At 44.0% G+C, this 21,767-nt stretch overlaps 1 protein-coding gene across 1 annotated transcript in view; it reads right to left on the bottom strand.

The window, feature by feature from the left end:
* The window catches only part of ALK (anaplastic lymphoma receptor tyrosine kinase), a 564,885-nt gene that overhangs the window by 248,120 nt on the left and 294,998 nt on the right, over positions 1–21,767 (bottom strand). Inside the window, exon 4 of the mRNA XM_004686326.1 lies at positions 7,730–7,931. Coding sequence (XP_004686383.1) covers positions 7,730–7,931 — 202 coding nt within the window. The remainder of the gene's footprint in view (positions 1–7,729; positions 7,932–21,767) is intronic.

Raw genomic sequence — 21,767 nt, 5'->3', positions numbered from 1 at the left:
ATGGATGGAGCTGAACGGGATCATGTTCAGTGAAATAAGCCAGAAAGAAAAAGAAAAATAGCAGATGGTTTCACTCATAGGAGGAATTTAAGGGATCAGGGGAAAATAAAGTAATTGTAATAAAGTAAAAACTAAAATCAACAAACAACTACAAACCAGAGACAGGCTACAGGGACAGGGAGGAGAATAGGGTCAAAATAGGGGTGGGAGGAGCACGTGGAACTATGGTGATGGCATACAGGTGAACTGGTAGTGGGAAGTCTATGGTGATTACAACCGAGGTGAAAAAGCATACATTGTACAAAAATGACAGTGCCGACTATATATATCTATATATATCTATATATATATATATATCTATATATATATATATATATATATCTCTATATATATATATATATATATATATATCATAAAATACAAAACCAGCACCTTGGGGGACTGTTTGAAGGACCAGGGAGTCCTCCCTGGGGGAAAAGTCACCACCAGAGAGGATGGGAAAGTGAGAAAGTGCCTGCAGTAGGGGTGATCTTAGGAGTATCTGTAATGCTTGCTACAAAGTGGGGCTGAATAGGGTGGGCATAGGTCAAGGGATGAGGCTTTTCTCTTTGAAAGTTGCCCCTGTGGGCAGAGGACAACTTTTGTCATCACACAAACTGGTGGCACATACTCAGAATGTGAGACTCAATACCTGATGGGGCAGGATGGCTGCATGAGCAGCAGCCCAGGGCGCCACCTGCTTTCCTGAAGCCAGGCCTATACACCTGTGCTCTGTGTGGGACACCTTTCTCTCATCGTTCCCTGGACAACTTCTCTCCTGCTTCAGAGCATCTCTGGTTTTTTTACCCTGGAGCTAGCACCCTTGGGCTCACATTCCTCCACACCTCCAGACCTTGCACCGCCCATTACAGCCCTCCCCGCCAACAGCAACAAAACTATCTGTGGTCATACAATGCCAATCATCAGTGTGAGACCCGTGAAGACAGGATGAGCCACCAGAGTCCAACCAGCGCCTGGGACCAAGTAAGACTCATAAATGTTTGTTGACAGAATGCTTGATGGAATGAACAAGAGGGGATGTCTTGACACTGGTGGTCTATTGCCTCCTTCCACTCTCTCCCTCCCACTGGGAGAGGATGAGGCTCAATAACATTTCCGAGATGAGGAGCGATGGTTTCTGTGCGTCCTGACTTTTCCGTGTATATACCCTATATTTATATGGGATTTGCCAAGATGCCATTCTGACAAGTCCAGGGTTTGCGGGTGTTCACAATTCTCTCATCTTCCTTGTGTCCAGCCATCACATTTTCAGGGCAGAGTGAAAATGAAAGTGACGAGCTCCAACGGACCCAATACAAGCCGTAGGCTGTCAAATCTTGAAGGTCAAAACTGGCAGAAGCCGATGGTCTTTTCATTTCTTTTCCTTGACACCCATCAATGAACGCAATGGTGAGTAAAAGTTGTACCTGCCAGGGAAGGAATTGTCCTTTGTACTTAGTAGCAACCTTCACAGTTGAGGTGCACTCTGACAGCTGCTTCCAGAGCCCCAGGGAGGATCACACACTTATCCCTGGGTATGGATGGAGGGTGGGAGAAGGCACTTCTCGTCTGTTTACCCCTGCAGACTCCTCTGGGATAAGGACCCAGGGCTTAGGTTTAAGAAGAGTCACATTGCAGAACTACCTTAAATTGGCCTGGTATCCACTTACCTAACACAAAGTACCTACTATATGCCTGCCACCATGCCAAACATGAGGAGGAACTAGAATCTGGGTGAGCTGAGATGTCCACCTTCAAGGCTTGTGGCCCCGAGTTAGATGACAGAGGATGAGTCTTCTTGAGAAGAGCATTCCCAGACTGGATAAGAACAGGTCTCAATTTCCCCACATCCAGGCTTGATATTGGGTTCCACTGAAAGAACACCGGGGTTCATGGAGAAATGACACAAAGAACAAAAATGACCCCAAAGACGTGTGCCCTCCCTTTGTTCCCCAGGACTATAGGCAAATCAAGATTCAATTTACCTTCTTGTAAAACTGAGGTCAATAATATGTGTGACATACATGAGAGTGAAGAGGAAACAAGGCGCAGATGTTGGTTCACCCGGGAGCTCAACATGCACTGTACAGACATTGTCAGCAGTCTCTGCCTCCGAGAACAAAAAGGGGCACAAAGCCTGTTAGCCTGGGACTGAGATGAGAATCAGTGCCTGACCTTTTGAAGGCGAGATGGTGGGCAGATGGGTGGATGGGTGGAGGGATAGTCGGATGGACGAGTGGGTGGATGGGATGGAGACCCCCTTTGACTCTACAGCTCTGCCTTGCTCTAGTCTGCTCCAAATTTGTCCACGTCCCCTCCGGTCTCGAAGGCACAGTCCTGCCGGAGCAAGACTACCAGCTGCAACTTGAGTGGAGCCTCCGGTAGAGACCAACCTCATACATGAGCTGGGTCTGGGCCAGTTACCCCTGGTTGGTGGCTGCTGAGGCAGGTTCGGGTCAGGGTCAGCAGCCCTGGCACCTGCCTGTCCACCCGGAAGGAGGAAAGTGACACTCCACTCTGCCCTCAAGCCCATCTCACTTTTGCAAGTTCTTATTCACTTTTCTCCTTCTTCTTTAGTACATGGTTATGGAAAGCTACCAGCTTCTGTGAGCAACCAATTCAAGCTGAGGTGTTAACTGTGACTGTTGACTTTGGGTGCACACAGAATCCTGGTGATGTTGTCTAAGAATGTTTAGGCTCAGAAAATCAGCAGCATGCTGGATGGCACAGAACTGTATGAATTTTGTAAAACATGTGGTCCTGATTTGTGCCCCCAAAGAGATCATGAATGGGAAAGATCACATTAATCGCTTCAAGTTCCAAATCCTCTGGAGACAATGAGTATTTCAGTAGTTGCTACAGTGTGACTCCTCCAAGGGTTGAGAGATGAATCCAGGTACAGTCAGTGGGACTGGTACTTTGGGGTCCAATTTTTGGAGAACAGGTGATCACTCTGAGAATGTGGGGTGTCAACACACTCACCTCACCCACAGTCCCCTACAACTTCAGCAGCCTGGACAAGCAGGCCTGGACCCCATAGAGGGGCGGTAGGGAGAGAGTCTTAAGAGTACTAAGAGCACCTGTTCTGTCTGTTACCTAACAAAATGGCCAGGACAAGCCCCTAATTGCTACCATTTTACAGACAGGAAAGCTGAGACTCGTAGCTCCAGAGACTTGCCCAAACCCACACAGAATGCGGAACCGACCTCCCACTCGGAACCCAAGTCTCCTGACTATGGTATGTGCAGAGAGCCCTGGGCCGCCTATCTATCCCCACACCAGGGTGCCTGGGAAAAATGCCCCTTACAAGCCAGGGTGTGCATTTCAATACTTAAAAAATTATCTTTAAGTCTTTTGAATGGCACTCTATTTTTAGTGTAAATCACACTGACATTAAAGTCCTTATTGTATATTTATTAGTGTGTTAGTCAGACCAAGGGGAAAAGAAAGAAGCTGACACTACGTATGACTTTGAAAGCGAGAAAAAGCTGGGGCTGAAATTAAATCATCGTGACACTGCCACTCGAGGGCATCCATTTCAATAAACGATCACCTTTCTTATTCCCCATCCCATTTATCAAGCAGGCGGCACTGAGGAGCACTCTGGCTGGGGATGATGGGAGGCTGAGGCCTCTGATTTCCTTACCTGGCTGGACTGGTGGGTTTTATACAGTTGCTAGGATGGTCCTTGTGGGACAGCAGAGGCTAACTGTCCTGTTTGCAAGATTGGGGGTGACTCAAGGAGCAGGAGTTGGGTGAAGCTGGCTTTCTACCAGGAAACTACCATTGCCTGTGGCCCTGTCTGTCCTGAGTGGCCAGTGGAGGTGGGGTCACTGGGGCTCAGGCGGAAGGGTGTCTCCACTGAGCATCAAACCAGGACCCAAACCATCCACATCGCTCTCTCTTTCGGTTAAATGACTCTGGCAGATCTCCCACTGGGGTTGTTGCTGGTTTCAATGTTGGGATCTTTGCTCAGAGCTGATGGGTTTACATAAACGTGGCCACCACCTGGTTATCCAGCATGGATTTACATTCTTTCCTGGAGGGAGAAGCTACAAATTTTAATCCAAGGGGAATGGGTCTGAGGATTTCTTGACACAGCTGTTTAGCCCTGAGGCAGACAGGAGAGACCCTGGGCTCCCTGTGCCAACCTGGAGCTGAGTCCAGGATTGGCCTTGACCTTCGTCCTATCACATCCTACCTCTAGGAGTCAGCTTCCCCCAGCAGCAAATCAATGAGGGAGCTGGAAATGGAGTGTCCTCGCAGTGTTGGGGTGAAGATCCTACAGAAAGGTGCAGCTTTGTTCCAGGAGAATCTTATTTCTTTGCCATCCTCTGGAATGAGCCTTGTTTGTGCAGTGAAATGGTCCTGACAGCTTATCTTGGCTCAAGCCCCAATATCACTAACTCCTCAGATTTAAAACATCTTTTCAAGTATTAGTAATTCAAATGATGGGCAACTTCTATCCCCTCAGGGCCTAATTCTTCCCTCCACACACTGTGTAGTTCTAGTCACACATAATAAAGTCCCCAGGTACCTGCAGTAGCAGGAGAAGCATGAGCGGGGAGGGGTAGGAGAGCTGGCAAGTGATGCCAGGAAGGAAGCCTGGAGCACCCCAACAGTCCAGTGCACCCCAGCCCCGGGGTTCTGGAGGGCACCACTGCACAGTGACAGCTGCTACCAGACTGCTCTTTCTGGAAGAGCCCTCAGCAGCGAGGCAGGAGGCATGGCAGGCAGAGTAGGAGCTGGCTGGTGAGCTAACGCGTCTTTTAATATCTCTGGACCCCAGTTTCAAACATCTGCCCAAACATGTGCTGTTGCTATTTTACTGTTTTTTCCTTACAAGGCTGGATGCTCCTTGAAAGCTGCACCCATGTCGTCCTCGGCAGTGTGCTCCCAGCCGCTTTTACAGGAGGCACTCAAACCAGGGTTGTTTAATGAGTGCGAGAGCGGAAAAGGATCTAGCATTTATGAGATGCCTACTTAAAGGTGGGCACCAGGTGAGCCATTTTCCTTACGCCATTTCACAAGTCACCGTTAATTAAATAGGTATTACCGCATTTGTTTCGTTCACGGGATTGTTGTGGTCTCTAATTTGCAGCTAAGGCGGTCCGTGTCTGCTTAATCCTGCAGCCAACAAGAGCCTGGCTGGTTTCTCTGCTTGCTCGCTGCTGTGGCCATTCTGTTAGGCAGCAGAGCAGGCTGGGCCGCCCTTGTTGCCTGTGCCCTGAGAAGTCCTGCCAGACCAGGCCACCTGGGCTCAGGCACTGTGACCCATCAAACCTCACGCTCGCCACTGCTTCCTGGGGAATGGCAGCTTAGATTCTCCAGCAGCCTCCCAACTCCAGCGCCCCGAGCAGGCTTTTGTGCCACCATCCTCCTGACTCTGCAGCGCTCATGACTCCACAGCTTTCAGGGGACTTGGTCGCCTCTGGCTTGTCATTCCTCAGCCCACTCTACTGAGTCAGGCTCTCTCCAGCCGACTTTGTTATGACAACTACCTCCCTTGTTATTGCAAACACTGTGCTCTGTTTTCCAAATAGCAGTCCCCAAACCACCATGTTCTATGCTGAGAGGAAGCCAGCCCCATTTATAACCATCACAGTCATCAGCACCAGGATGTCACTGCAACCCTGCATCTCACAGCTGAATGCAGTGCTCTAGGGATCATCTCACATATTAAGGGGGTGAGCCAAATCCACAGTGACTCAACTGTTGAGGATCTCAAAACCACAGGGCTCTTGAGACTGACGGGCACCCCAAAATCAGAAAGCAGATGAGTAGCAATCCTTTGTGACCCCAAACGCTGAGCAGAGAAGGACAGAGTTAGGTGTGAGACAACGGCCTCTTCCACTTGTGTCTTGTTTAGTGTGTGCAAAGCTCTTTATTGTACTGGGTTTTGCACACACTGTCCATAGTACCACATGGGCAGAGCTGGTATCAACATCCCATTTTAGAGATGGAAATATCACCCCCACCCACAGAGGCTCAGGAGGGTATGATATCTGCCTGAAGTCATGAGGTTCATTCATGAAGAGCCGTTGGTAAAGGATCAAATCTTTAGAATCCCTCTTTAGTTCAAACAGATAGGAAGTTCTCAATAAATGACTATGCATTGACTGTGATTGGATGGAAATTGGGACTTAAATGTGATTGACACTATTACAATGCTTCTGCTGCACTACTGTGGCCTTTGAGCAATGGGTACAAATAACCAAAGAGCCTGGCTGGTTAGGTTCAGTCCCTTCCACCCTTTGTGCCCCCAAATGGGTCTAGCTGTTCACCTTGAGCACGTTTTTTGAGCAGAAGTCAGAATACACAAGCCACGGAGGTGAGGGAAGCACCTATAGAGTGGCCTATGCCACCCCAGCCCCCACGGATGGGTGGCTTCACAGGAAAGGGAGCTCAGGCTAGAGGGAGAAGGCTTGGTCCCAGAGGACAACCCAATCTAAAGGGTGGGCAGCCCAGACATCTGCAACATTCCTAATTTCTTGAGAACAGAGCAAGAGGCACTTGGAGACTTAGGTGTCTCCCAACAAGCCCAAAGAGGCATCTCACAGGCAAGAACATAGAAATTTAGGTTTGGGGAGAGCATGCTTCTTACAGCTGAGATTTCTTCCTGCTGGAAACGTAGCAGTGAGACACACAACACAACATACCAACCACTAAGTGAGCAGAGCCTGTAGCAATACAGTGGGGTCAGGAGCAAGAATGTGGGGGTGGAGAGTGGGCAGAAATTACCAAGGAGGCCATAAGCTTTATGGGAAAAGCAACAGACAGGTTCTCTCCCAACTCCCCCTTAGCACACCATGAGACTGAGTACCATCATCAGGTGGGACTCTTTCGAAAGGCATTTATTTTTTTAAGAGGAAGTCGAAGCTTGGCTAGAAATTGACGGCTTTCTCCTGCAAGTGTGTCACAAAGAAAGAACTTTCACCTCTGTCGATTATAAAGCAATCAGGCTGGGGTCCCTCATAACTAAAGTCTGATGATGATATTTATGACTGTGGAATGAGAAAAAAAGAGCAGCCACTGAGATATTCTGGTTTAAGTTCGCTTCCCAATGTCACTACTGCTAGAGGACTGATAACTGAGCAAGGAAGCAAGTATCTCCTAGAGGCTTAGTGGTGTTCACTGACACAGGGATTAGGTGTGACTTCAGTGCCATCTAAGTCTTAGAGGTTCCAGAACAAAGTTCTTTCCCAGACTCTACTGAACTGATCCTGGTGTAGTATCCCTGTCCACTACAGCACTCTGCCCAACAGCCCCTGCAGGGCCTGTGTAGATGGCCAAGCAGCCTGCCCTTCCCTTTCCTGTCCAAGTTCTGCTGGTAAAACTCACTTTGCAGCATAAGTAACTTTCATTTTGGCCATACTGACCTTGGCTGTTTTCTTCTTGGCTCCAAATGGAATTTGGGAAAGGAATGTGTTTAACACCCACTCATTAAATGCCCACTCCACCAGCTGGTCCTCTGGCCTCTGGAAGGACTGCCAGCCCAGGTGGCCAGAGGGCCCCAGAGGTGAGAGCCCAAGATACAACACAGGGAATATTAGCAATAATGGTCCAATCTGGACCCTTCTCACTAATGGACAATTTTAAGATTTAAGTAGATGTCACAGACTCTGGAAATTTGCAGCTGGGAGCCAAATGGCCTTTTATGTGATCATTTTGGGCACAGGGAGAGACTTACCCGTACTTCCCCGGAGTGGGCACCAGGAGGATCTCTCTTCCAGCCTCGTTGTGGGGCAGCAGCTGGGCGACATACCTGCCGGAGGGCTGCAGGTGTCTGTGCACCGACACGGCCAGCTTGCAGTGCTCGCTGCTGCTCCTCATCCACGGGCTCAGGATGGTGTGCTTGGAGTTTGCAGATGTATTGAGGAGGAGGAAGGAACCTGCAGAGACAGGGAAAGTGAGTCTGTAGATGCGTCCAGACGAGAGGGCCAGCAGCAGCTCTGCGGCAGGAAGTAGGGTCAATGGCATCGAGCCAGTGATGCTGGAGTGGAGGCCCTTCTCGCCTCTGCCCCATCCAGCCCCTTCTCTCGGATTCTCTTTATAAGTAATGTCCCCCTTGGCCCTCCCTGGTAATGCAATGGGTTAGGACCCAGCACTGCAGGCGAGCCACAGTGGCTTCAATGCGAGTTCGATCCCCGGCCCCGGAGGTGGTCCACATGGCGCCGCAGACCTCTCCTCTCTCATCCGCTGCTCCCCTCAGCAGTGCACATCGTCAATCTGCCTGTTCTGCTCTCCACTGTGTCTTTGGTGAATCCTCTCACTACCCTCTGTCCATGCCCCTCTGGCCGGTACCCCAGTTCTGTAAGCATAATTAAGCAAATCTTTTTTTAAAATGCCCCCTGAAGCAAGAGAATAGTGATTGGACACTTGGGTTTTGTAATCAGGTGGATCAAGGTTCTCATGTTAACCCTCTTACTTACTGACTATAGCCTGGGTTCCCCATGTGTAAAATGAAAATCAAAGTATCTATTTTAAAAGTGCCTGGGAGGATTATGTGAGGAAAGTATGGAAAGACTTTATACCATTGTAGGCAGAGGAAGTAGCCTATTAAATCATCAACTGTTTTATTCTGACTGGCTTCTAAGTTAAAGTAGGAAGGACAGCTGTCAGTTTCTTTGCCAGGCAACAGACACAACAAATAAAAACCCATAAAAAACAAGGAGTTAAGAGGGGTATAAGCTAACCCCAACCAGTGATCAGAGATAGAAAACAAATCCACGTGCTAAGACATTCTTACAGGTGTGCAACTGGTCTGAGTGGCCAAGAGTCACGCCCTCCTGACTGTGCCCAGTGGCTCAGGATGTCAGCACCCAGGTAAACAGTTGGGTTGGCAGTTCTCTATAGGTTACAGTGTAAATCTGAGCTGGCCTGAGCTTTTCATATCACACTCAATCCAACTTGGAACTCTACGGCTCTTGAAACAACTCGGTTTCCCAGGAATGTATGGCTGGCACTGGCCTCTCAATAGTTAGGGCCAGTTCAAGATTTTCCTTGAGAGGTGGGGGGTTTGGAGAAGTATCACTTGGGTCACATTTTGTTACAATTAATAACATAGCTTCTGCTCCTTTGCTTATTAATTCACTGAATGTGGGCAACGCAATAGCTTACTCAGGTTTCTGTTTCGCCATTTATATTATGGGGTGAGAAGGATTGGCTGAACTCAACAATCTCTTAAGATCCATTTCAGTTCTTGAGTCTATGAGTCATTTGTAACTGGTGTCCACAAGGGCCCTACAGATTGTGACTGGTGCCGTGCCTATGGCAGAGATTCCCCCTGGGGCAAGCCAACCCTTGGCACAGGCCAAGTGACCTACAAGAAAACTGTATTCACAGGGATTACTGTTAACATAGAAGCACAGCACCATCTGATTGTTCCAGGCATTCCTTCTAATGCAATCATTTTACTTGCCACACTTCTGCATCAAGGTTTTGGGGTATTAGATGCTACTCTTTTGCAGTGGAAGTCTATTTCAGCAAGACCCCCGACATCTCCAGCAAGAATAAGCTAATGAGTGCTCAGCCTTCCTAAACCACCCCAGCATTTCGATTTAGTCTCCTCCTGCAGACAACCCAATTTGCCAAGTAGGTAAATGAACCAGCAGCCTGCAGTAAAGCATGATGCAAATGAAAGACGGGACTTCCCACTAGAAGCAAAGTATTTTCCGAGGAGAAGGGATCAGGTCATTAGAGATTTGCAACACTCTGGAGTCAATAAATGTGACTTCTGGCTACAAAGAGAATTGAGGTCAGCACAAAACTGCTACTGAGATGGATCAGGGAGGGGGGTCAGTACTGGGAACTGAATCCTCTGTAACTGCTGGCAAGGTTCAGCAAGGCATGAGGGCATTTGAAAAGTGCGCTACACTCTTCAGTAAACAATCTGTGTTATTACCCTGTTTTATGACAATAGGGGAGAAGTTCCATTCTTGCTTGGGCATAAGAGAAAGGCACAAGAACAAGAGACTCAGGAAGAATGTTAAAATCATCTAATACAATGTCTTCACTTTCCTGGAGAAGCACACTGGAGGTCAGCCTGGGGAATGACTTGTGCAAGTCTTAGTCTGACTAGACTCATGATCTCTGGACTCCTAACCAATGTTACTTCCTTATATCTTTATCCTTACCCCACTGCATTCTTTATCCTATATATGATCAGAGTTCCTCACTGGTCAGCAGGATGGGAAGGGAGAGACACAGGTGCTGGGTACTGGGCCAAATTCATTTGTTCACTGGCTTCCTTACCCACTCAAATTTTTGTCCTCAAATTTCATTTACTGGACACCGATGTTGAGGAAATATCCAAGCACGGACTCTGGCCTGAGGACACAGACATGAACCAGAAACAGTTCTGCTCTTTAAGGACCTCCAGGAGATGAGATGTTGGCAACAACTATAATCAGCAGGAGCAACTATATATCATTAGACACACATACAAGTAAAGTACATAAGGCCCATATAGGTAAAGCACTTCGGAAGGCTCCAGGAAGGTGGCATTAGCTTCAGGTGGACGGATTCACACAGGCGATGGCCTGTGGGCTAGATCCTAAAGGGAGACAAAAACACTGCCCAGCAGAATGGGCAGTGCAGGGCTGAAAGGAAGAGGGGTAAAGACATAGAGGAACGAAGTGTGTGCTGTGACTGCAGAGCAGGTACACCAAGAGGCGTCTGGGAAGGCGGCGGATTGGCTCGTTAGATGTGGGACTAGGCCATGCGGCCATTTCATTCCTTGCTGAAGAATTTTGACTTTATTTCACGAACAACAGAGAGTTAGAAAGGGATTCTCAGCAGGACAGCAGCAGCACTGAGAGGGTCTTCGGGAGGAGCACCTGTTAGCTGGGGAAAGGGCTTACAGTTACGACTATGTGCAATGACCATGTGTTTAGTATGTTACTATGAACAAAGGAGCCAAGTTGAGGGAAGGAACCTGAGATCTTGGGGTGCCCATACCAGATCAGCATGCATCTGTTGAGAGCAGGTGGAAACCTAGAAGCATCTCTGGGGCAGAGTCTTAGCCCAGGTAGTCTGGGGTGTGGTCAGGATGAAGCGACATGTCGCTCTAAGGGAAAGACAAGTGTGCCCTGGTGGAGACACTAGTCTGAGGCTTTCAAGTTCTGGTAAAGTTGGGCTGAAATCAGCAGCTTTTGGAGTTACTGAAAGAAGATGGGCAAAATAAATCTCAGAAAGCTGACACATACCTGGGAAACCCAAATCTCCAGCAGAGAAGAAAACCAAGCTGAAGGCTGTGGGGGTTGGGAATTCTTTCTGCACCTATGTTCCTCCTTCCTGGGTGTGGAAACATGTGAATTCTGTTCCCTGCAACTCCGTGCCTCAAAAATGGGATGCTTTGAAAGCTGACTGGAAGATGGATTATCTTCCCAGTTCTAATATGTGAGATGATGTTTATATGAATTTTATTTTGTGCAACTGGACTATCAATAAGAGACCAGGCTTAAAGTATTTTCACTCTCAATGAAACTCTATAGTTGAAAGCTATCTCTTTATCAGCAGCTTTCCTCTACCCAAAAAAGAAAGAAAGAAAAGAAAAAGGAAAAAATACATTTCATAAGCTCCTTGGGATATTGTTGGTATAAATCTTTTAAAGTCATAGAGAATTTATCTCTTCTCTCCCTCTTTTCTGTTTCCTGTTTATTTTGCTCAGAATAGCTTGGGGCTGTGTGAAGGCTCCTGGGGTCCTTTCTAATTAAGAAGGATGGCCTGGAAGTTCACATATCTTCCCCCAGTGCGGGCCTTGGGGAGGTGTAGAAGCAGACTTACGGCCAGCTTACACGATGGCAGAATCATGTTTTCCCTATTACTGGGTTGCGTTGATATATTTGGTGATTAAATATGAAATGCTTATTATATTTAGCTCTGGTCATCAGTACAGGGCAGGGTTGCTTTTATCTGAGGTCAAGTTATGGGCCAGAAACCAAAGGCATGAAACTTAATGTTGGAAAGACTCATTCTAATCAGGCTTCCTCTCAATTTCAGTTCTAGAATTAGACTAATTATTAAAATGTTTTCATTTGGGCTCAGCCTATCTCAGATGGCTGTTGTGGAGATTCAATTAAGTAATAGTAGCCACAACAGTGCCTGACCCATGGCTGGGTGTGAGAAATGTTGGTTTCCTGCTTCAAGGGGTGTCTTCCTCTGGAGCGCCTTTGATCTATAGCTAAACTTGAACAGGCAGGACTGAACTTGAGCCCTAGCTCTGCAGATACCAAGCTTCCTTTGTTTATAAAAGGAAAAGGTTGGTTAGAGTCTCTCTAAGGACCTTTATAACTCCAAACTGTCAGTAATTCTATCTGCCTGCCTAGAATTTTATCAACCTAAAAGAACCATGTCAAGTCTCTAAGCTCCCAAGTTTTAAAGACTTCTTCCCTCAATTTACCTCTCTGAGGGTTCTATACCAACAGTTTCTTTTTTTATACCAACAGTTTCAATCAATTGGTCAAAACTTCTTGAACTCTACCTGCTGAGCAGTGAACTATGATTCCCTGCTCTGCTTCCTCACTTCCAATTTACACTAACACAGCCCGGGAAGACTAATGTCTTAGCATCACATTTCTGAAGATGTTTCTTCTATAAGGCTGGGACCATCTCTAAATGTCTAGTATTGAACACAGTGCTTGCCAGACAGCATGTACTCGATGACTTATAAAAATCAAAGTAATTATACCCAAGGGAAAGAGTCCAATATTCACAATAGCTCCTAATACTCTTTAAATTGAGGTAACAGTGGTTTACACCACTGTATATGATTCAAAGATACAGGATCACGCCTCTTCAGATGTATGTGACTCACCAACCTAGCACTCACAACACTCTACCGTAGTCCATCCATTGGGTTTTCCCTCTACCCTATCCTCCCCCTCTATCCTCCCACTATCGCCCTAACCCCCGCTATCCTCCCCCTCCCCTTTTAGTAACTTCATTTCTACAATCAGTCTTCTAGAGTTTGTGACTGGCTTGCTTCTTGCTTCTTGTTTCTGTCTGGCCCTTTGTTTTGTTTCTCCATATCCCACATATTCAGCATTTGTCTTTCTCCATCTGACTTATTTAGCTTAGCACTATACCACAGCACTATGCCATGTCTTTCTAATCCACTCACTTGTCCCTAAGCACTTAGGTGTATATCTATGTATGTGTGTACATAAATATTCCTTCATATTAGTGGTTTTGCATTCTTTGGGTAGATAGCTACTAGTGGATTTGATGGCTATATGGTAAATCTATTTGAAATACTTTGAGAATTTCCTGTTCTGTTTTCCATATTATCTGGGCAATATTCATTCTCACCATCATGGATGAGAATACCTTTTCCTCCACATCCTTGCCAACACTTGCTTGTGGTCTTTTTGATATGGGTTATTCTCACAGGTGTGAGATTGTGTCTCATTGAAGTTTTGCCTTTCCATTTCTCTGATAATAAGTAATAACAAGCATGTTTCATGTACCTGTTGGCATCTGTATGTCTTCTTTGGGGCAGTGTCTATTTATCTCTCTTGCTCTTTTGATTGGTTTGTTTTCTTTTTGTGGAGTTCTTTATAGATTGCTGCTATCAACACTTATTCTTAAAAAAAAAAAAAAAAACCTCCTTCCCAAATTGCCCCTTACCAAATCCCAAAAACATTTTAAAGGATTTCCAATTTCTTTTAGTGGCTACCTTTATAGTTCTAAATATAACTGTAGTGATATATAATGCTGGAGTTAAATTGACTCTACATGACAGTACAGTAAAAAAATGACACTACTCTCTTCTAATTCTTAATTTTTTAAAACACGTTTCATTACTTCCTTTTTCAAATGTACATGATAAATTTACTACTTGCTCCATCAACTTTCAACAACATCACTTGATTCTCCTCACTAGGAGATGAGGCTAGTGGCCCTCCTTTCTCTATTCTTTACCTCTTCCATCTCCACCTCCCAAGTCAACTGTAGTTTTCCTTTACTTAGTTAAGGGTGGGAAATAAATAATTTGCTCTTAGGGTTATGCCAAATGTTGAAAATCAAGACACAGAACTTTTGTACTAATAACTGAAACTGGTTCTGACTGGTTCAAAACCAAGTGAAACTCCAACCAACCAAACTAGAACTGACTGATACTGGTTCCCATTGTTAAGGTCCGAAAGCAGTGGGGCCTAAGGGCCTAACACCATTTGCTCAAACAAGTCCTGACAGGCCCAAACCAACAAAAAATGGTTCTGACCAGCTCAAACTAACTGAAACTAGTTGTGATTGATTCCAACCCGCTGAAACTGGTTCCAACTGGTTCTAACCAGCTAACACCAGTTCTGACCTATTCAAATGGACACAGCTGAAACTGACATAGTCAAAGCAATTGAAAACACAAACACTGAAGCCATATGACTCTGGTGACGATTAGATCAAAATAGCTGTACCAGTTCTGACATGCTCAAACCAACTGAAACTGAAAACAACTGACACTGACTCCTAGTGGTTCAGATCAGCTGAAACTAGTTCAAACTGGTTGAAAACAGATAAAACCAGGTCTAAATGGTCCAACTGGTTCTGACTGGCTGAAACTGATTCCAACTAGTTGACACCATAGCTGACAGGTTACAACTGACTGAAACTGGTTCAAACAGGTTATAAATAGCTGGAATCAGTTATGACTATTTTTCAACCAGTGGATACCGATTTTGACAGGCTCTGACTTGTTCAAAGGAATTGAAAATAAAAACACTGAAACTAACTGACACTGTTGATCACTGGCTCAAAATGGCTGTACTAGTTCGGATGTGTTAAAACCAATGGAAACTGGATAAAACAGACTGAAACCAGTTCAAAATGGTTTGGACAGGCTGAAACCAGACCAGTTCTAACTGGCTGAAACTATATGTGACTGGTTCAAGCCAGTTGTGATGAGCTGAGACCAGTGCAAATCAGTTCTAACCACTTCAAACTGGTTGAAACTACTTCCATCCAGTTCAAACCAAAAACAGTTGAAACCTATTCTTACTATGTAAAGCAACTGAAAATGAAAACACTGAAACCAAATATCACTGATGACAATGGTTCAAAATGGGTTAAATGTTTCTAACATGTCCAAACCAACTGGAACTGAAACAAATTGAAACTAATGAACAAGAGCTACTACTGGCTCAACTGGCTGAAAACAATTCAAAACAGTTCTGATTGGCTGAAGCTGGTTCAGACCAGTACTAACCCACTGAAATCAGTTATGGCTGGTAAAAAACTCATTACAACTAGCTTAAAAGTTCTGACAAGATCAAACTGGTGCCAAATGTCTGAAAACAGTTGAAACCAGCTAAAAATGGTTCTGACAAAAAGGAAACCTGTTCCAGCCAGCTGACATCAGTTCTGACCAGTTCAAACTGACTGAACCCATCCAGAACAGATGAAACTGATTCCAAAAGGTTCAAACAAAAATGGCTGACACTGATTCTATCTTTTTAAAAGCAACTGAAAACAACTAATGGCTCAAAATGGCTGTAGCCATTTTGGACACATTCCAACCAATAGAAACTGAAACCAACTGAAACTGAAACCTACTTAAAGTGGTTCCAACCAGCTGAAACTGGTTCTGAGCAGTAAATACCACTTCTGAGTAGCTGAAACTGGTTCTGACCAGTCAAAATCAGTTCTGACTGGTTAAAACCTGTCTCAACCAGGCAAAACTGGTTCAATCTAGTTCAAACCAGCTGACAACAGTTCCAACTGGCTAAAACTGGTCGCCACTGGTTCTGACAAGCTAAAACTGGTTCTGACTGCTTCAAACCAGTTCCATTCTAACTGGGTGAAACTGGTTCTGACCAGCTCAAGCCAAATACACTCAAACTGGTTCTGAATTGTTCAAAGCAACTGTAACTGATAACACTGTAACAAACTGACTCTGTTGACTGGATCAAAATGACTAACTGCTTCTGATATGTTCAAACCAAGTGAAAATGAAAGCAACTGAAACTGAAATCTATGACACTGGTTCCTACTGGCTCAAACTGGTTCATATAGGTTCTGACCAGCTGAAACTGGTTCTAATTGGTTCCAACTGACCAGTGTCACATGGTTTTAGTTTCAGTTGTATTGAGCAACTGGTGTCAGCCATTTTAAGCCAGTTCGAACAGTGTCAGTTGGTTTTAGTTTCAATTCTTTCTGGTTCCACTTGTTTAAAGAAGTCAGAACTTTTTTCAATTTTAGATGGTCCAAGCAAATCAAAACCCATCAGAACTGCTTTCAGCTGGTTTGAACCAATAGGGACATTCATTTTATCCCATTTGAGCCAGTCTTAGCCAGTGTCAGCTGGTTTCAGTATCAGTTTATCTGAACAAGTCAGAACTGGTTTCAACTATTTTCAGCCAGTCAGAAAAAGTGTCAGTTGGTTTCATTTTCAGTTCTTTTAAGTATAATTTGAACAAGTTAGAACCATTTTCAGCCATATTCAGTCTCCGTTATTTTGAACAATGGTTCTGAACTGGTTTAGAAAGGGGTTTAGCTTGTTTCAGTCTATCAAAATCAGTGTAAGCTGTTTGGAACCTGTTTCAGCTGTTTTGTACCAGTTGTCACCAGCTTGAGCCAGTTTTCACCAGCATGAACCAGTTTCAGCCAATTTGAGGCAATCAAATCTGATTTGAATCATTTCTAGCCTGTTTGAACTAGTCAGAACTGGTTTAAACTGGGTTCAGTAAGTAGGGGCCAGTTTGAACCAGTTGAAGCAGGGTTGAGCTGGCAGAAACTGTTTCAACCAGTTTGAGCCAGTCAGAAGCAGTTTCAGCTGGTTTGAACCAGCTTTGGCGGATTTAAGCTGGTGGGAACCAGTTGGAGCACCAGTTTCAGCTAGTTTAAACTAGTTGGAACTGATTTGGACCATTTTATCTTGTGTCAGCCAGTCAGAACCCAGCGTCAGTTGACTTCAGTTTTAGCTTTTTTAGCTTAAATGTAGGATTGGTAAATACATATATCTATATAAACCTACAAAGACAGAGGTATACATATCTATATACATCTATGTATGTAGCTGTGTGTACATGCATATGCTAATATGAATGCTATGACCCTATTAAAGAGAGTAAATCCTTTTTGGAGACACACCTTGGTGTTCTTTTTTGTTTATTTGTTTTAGTAAAAGATTTCATTTAGAAGAAAAGGAAAAAGTCAATAATCTCTACATGCTGCATATATGTCCTGGGGTGTCAGCAAAAAAAAAAAAAAAAAAAAAGATAATAAAAGTAAGTAATAAAAGGGAGCAGAAGCTAAAATGCTGAGAAACCTTTTTTTCCCCTTAAGAGCTCATTTTGTAATCCTCAAGGAAAACAGAAAAGCACTTGATCTGAAGGAAGGGAGAAAGGAGAAGCCAAATGAAAACTAAACAATTGATTTAATTCAATGAGAAACAGGAGGAAGGGGAGATAAAACTATATGCTGCAGGCAGGGTAGGAAAAGGATGCTGTTAAGGGAACAAAGTGTAACAAAACTCACCTTAGAGGAAGAGCAACATGAATGTGGTGCTTCTTTTCCACATAGGTTCTTAGCTTTGTGATAAGATTGTTCAATTTTTAAGTCCTAGATATCAGGGTATAAAAATCTTCCACTTTTTAAAATTTTGCTAAGAGGTTATAGATCTCATTACTTTGCAGTGCATTTCACTAACTTTTTAAATGAAATATTTACAAATGCAATTTTTTTATGCATTCGTTATGGAAATCGCCAAGGATCCGAGACTCACAAGGACATCTGTCACCCTATGTCTGTGACCTCCTGACATCCACTGAGGAAGAAGAAACATGAAAGGTAGGTAAAAACTGGCAACCAAGCCACATATCAAAAATTGAGGGAAGGCCACTCTGCCACCCATGGGTAACACTCTGGGACAGCTGCTTCAGGCACCACAAGACTACCCTCAATAGAGGAAACTGACATGCAGGTATCTGCCTCAGTCATAGTAAGATGGTTGAGTTTTCGAAAATTCTAGAATGATCTGAGCTCCTTTTATCTTCCTACTCCTATCCTCATCTATTTCTTCCAGCCTTCCTCCTTCCCACCTATCCTCATCGGATACATTCTTCACACAGAAAGCAGAGACATTTTCTAAACTATAATTTAGCTAGTTCCTCCTAGGTTTTAAACACTTCGATTGCTTCCAACTCATTATAAGTTAGAATTCACACCCCTTACTATGATCTTAAAGGACAGCAAAAGGGGAACCAGTCTGTAGCAGATACCCTAAGTTGGTCCACTCAACTCCCTGTACCACTTCATTCTCTCTTGCCTTTCTCTTTTATTGAGATTGGAAGTTTTAAAATAAGTCTGTTTAAACAGCACTCCCAGCACTAGGTGTGGTCATGTGACACAGCTCTGATCAGGAAATGTGGGCAGAATTTTACTCAGAGGGTCACCAGAATTAGCAGATAATGAGTAATTTTTTAAGTACAAATATATTTCAAATATTGCATAGGGCATGCTTATAATGCTTATAACTAAAGACTTTATCTGTTGTTTATCTGACTCATATTTAACTGGACATCCTATGTTGTATCTGGAAAGAGAATTTAGAGAACACTGCCCTTCTTGGCTTCTTTCTTCCTACTGCTGGAAACAAGAGCATGACGGCTGGCCCTCTGGCAGTTATCTTTTAACAAAGAAGTGAGAAGCATGATCAAGTAGAATAAAAAGGTAATAGGAATTCAGTCACTAGCAAAATTGTTGGGCCATCTGCACCACTGCTGCCTCTGGTCTTTTTATGGGGAAATATCCAAGATCTTTACTTAGCTAAACTCTCTAGAGAGGGCTTCTGCTGCTTTGCAGCTAGTGTCTGTGAGCAGGGATCTTGTCTACCTTGAACCAGTTGTCAGTGGTCCAATACATTGATATTAAATACAAAGTAGAAGGAGAAGGAAAAAGTGAGGAAGAGGGAGGGGAAGGAGAAGGAGAATGTGAAGGAGGAGGAAGAGGAAGAGATGAGGAAAAGGAAAACAAAATGAAAAATTTAAATATCCATACTGTCATTTTCCTTTGGGAAATAATGGCTGATCTCTATGCACACAGGTACACACATGCTTATATGTACCCTGTTATTGTGTAAAATTTATTTCTTGACTTTTACTGTGCATCACAGTAAAAGGTAAATTGAAAGGCTCAAGATGAATATTGGTCAACGTTCAGGTGGCCAGTGTACAGTGAAAATTGCCCTGGTCTGGTTCTGGTCCCTGACCCACCTTGGCAGCAAGGTGGCATTGAGAGGAGAAGTAATCTATTTGGCCAGCATTTTATGACTTATAAAACTCTTTCATTACAAACAACCTCAAAACTCAGTGAAAGAGATGCTTCTCCCACTTATAGCTGCAGCTGACATGACAGCCACCAGCCCCTCGTTGCAATGCTGAAATGTGGCAGATGCCACTGAGGAACTGAATTCTTAATTTAATTTTAAGACCTGGTACTTGATTCAGTTATTGAAAAAAAAATATGTTTACAACAATTTCAATGTGTGAATCTAATTTTTTTAAAGATTTATTTATTTATTTGTACAGAACTGGGGTACAGGCCAGAGATGCGGAGGGTGAGAGGATTCACCAGGGACAGAGTGGGGAGCAGAACAGGCAGATCGACGAAGTACACTGCTGAGGGGAGCAGCGGGCGGGTCAGGAGAGGTCTGCCGCGCCATGTGGTCAACTCCGGGGCAGGAGGGTATCGAACACATGCGGAAGTGGCTTTAGCTTCTTTGTGCTGTGCTTTAACCTGCTGTGCTTTAACCTGCTGCGCCACCAGGGAGGGCCCGTGAATCTAATTTTTTAACTACAAAGTTTATGAAATACAGATCAAATATTTTAGATGAAAATTTACTCTCCAAATTGAAATGCACCATAAATATAAAATGCACACTGAATTTTAAAGATTTAGGAACATGTACTGTTTCATTATTAATTTTTTTAAAGATATATTTATTTATGCATATAGAACTGGGGTACAGGCCAGAGGTATAAGGGTGGTGAGAGGATTCACCAGAGACAGGGTGGGGAGCAGAACAGGCAAATCATTGAAGTATACTGCTGAGGGGAGCAGCAGGCAGGTCAGAGAGGTCTGCCATGCTATGTGGATCACCTCTGAGGCAGGGATCGAACTCATACTGAAGTGGCTTTAGCTTCTTAGTGCTGTGCTTTTACCCACTGTACCACCAGGAGGGCCTTTCATTAATAATTTTTATACTGATTACATATTGAAATCAGATCACTGTATATACTGGGTTAAAAAAATGAGCAATAAAAGATTGATCACAAAGATATACAAAGAACTGATGAAACTCAACAAAAATAAACAACCCTATCAAAAATAGGGCAGAAGAGCTAAAAGGCTACTTCTCCCAAGAGGAAATGCAGATGGTCAACAGGCACATGAAAAAATGTTCATCATCACTTTTAACAAGGAAGATGCAAATTAAAACCACAATAAGATAACAATTTACCCCAGTGAGAATGGCACATCTCAAAACAACTGGTAACAACAAATGTTGACAAAGATGTGGAGAAAAAGGAACTCTCTTGCACTGCTGGTGGGAATGCAAACAAGTACAACCACTATGGAAAACTGTTTGAAAGTTTTTCAAACTGCAAAACATGGAGCTTCCATATGACCCAGCAATCCCACTCCTACGTATCTACCCAAAAGACACAACACTGATTCAAAAAGACACCTGCACCCCCATGTTTATTGCTGCTTTATTTATAATAGGAAAGACATGAACTCAACCCAAATGCCCAAAGGTAGATGACTGGATTAAAAAGATGTGGTACATATACACAATGGAATATTACTCAGCAACCAAAACAAAATAAATAAAATAAACACATGCCTTTTGCAGCAACATGGATGGAGCTGGAAAAGATCATGCTTAGTGAAATAAGCCAGAAAGAAAAGGAAAAATATTGGATGGTTTTGCTCATAGCAGGAGTATAAAGGACCAGGGAAGAAAATAATAATAATGAACAACTATATACCAGAGACATTTTATGTGGGTGGAGTGGGGAATGGGGTCAAAAATAGGGGGAGGGAAATTGTACTGGACTATGGTGATGGCACATGGGTGATTTGGTGGTGAGAAGCCCATGGGGGTTACAACTGAGATGGAAAAATGCACAAAATGATGTAAAAATAAACTATTATATTAAAAAATTAAAACTAAAAACAAAACAAAAACAAAAACAGATGATTAAAATTAAGTGCCCCCAACTTTCTTATTCTTTCTAATATGGTTTTCAGAAAACCCAACATTACATTTTGGATTCATATTATATTGCACTGGACAGCACTCTAAAAACTGCCATGCTCTAGGCCACTGGGATGATTAGTCAGTGTTTCAACCACTATTACAATCTTGGTCATCGAGGCTGAATTCATGGCTCTTTCCACTAAATTACAAGTCACACTTTCCTAGGCCTTACTGTTCTTATCTTTAACAACAGTGAGTGGCCTTATCTTTAACTTCTCATGGTCTAGAATATGACAATAACAGTAGTGATTTCTAACAGTGAACCAGCCCCTGGCACATCCTGGGCCCTGGATTAACATCACCAAAGTTTAGTGCATTTAGTTTTACAACAACTCAATAAGGCAGGTATATGATTATTGCAACCACTGTGCAGATGAGGAAGCTGAATCTGGGAGATACTGATTAACCTTCCTGCCAGCTCAGGGTACAGCCCGAGGGGTCCAGGGTCTACCCTTTCCACACAGAT

The sequence above is a fragment of the Condylura cristata genome, unplaced genomic scaffold (assembly GCF_000260355.1).
Source record: "Condylura cristata isolate star-nosed mole 26May11 unplaced genomic scaffold, ConCri1.0 scaffold00020, whole genome shotgun sequence".
Classification (NCBI taxonomy): domain Eukaryota; kingdom Metazoa; phylum Chordata; class Mammalia; order Eulipotyphla; family Talpidae; genus Condylura; species Condylura cristata.
This window is presented reverse-complemented; position numbering and strand designations above follow the sequence as displayed.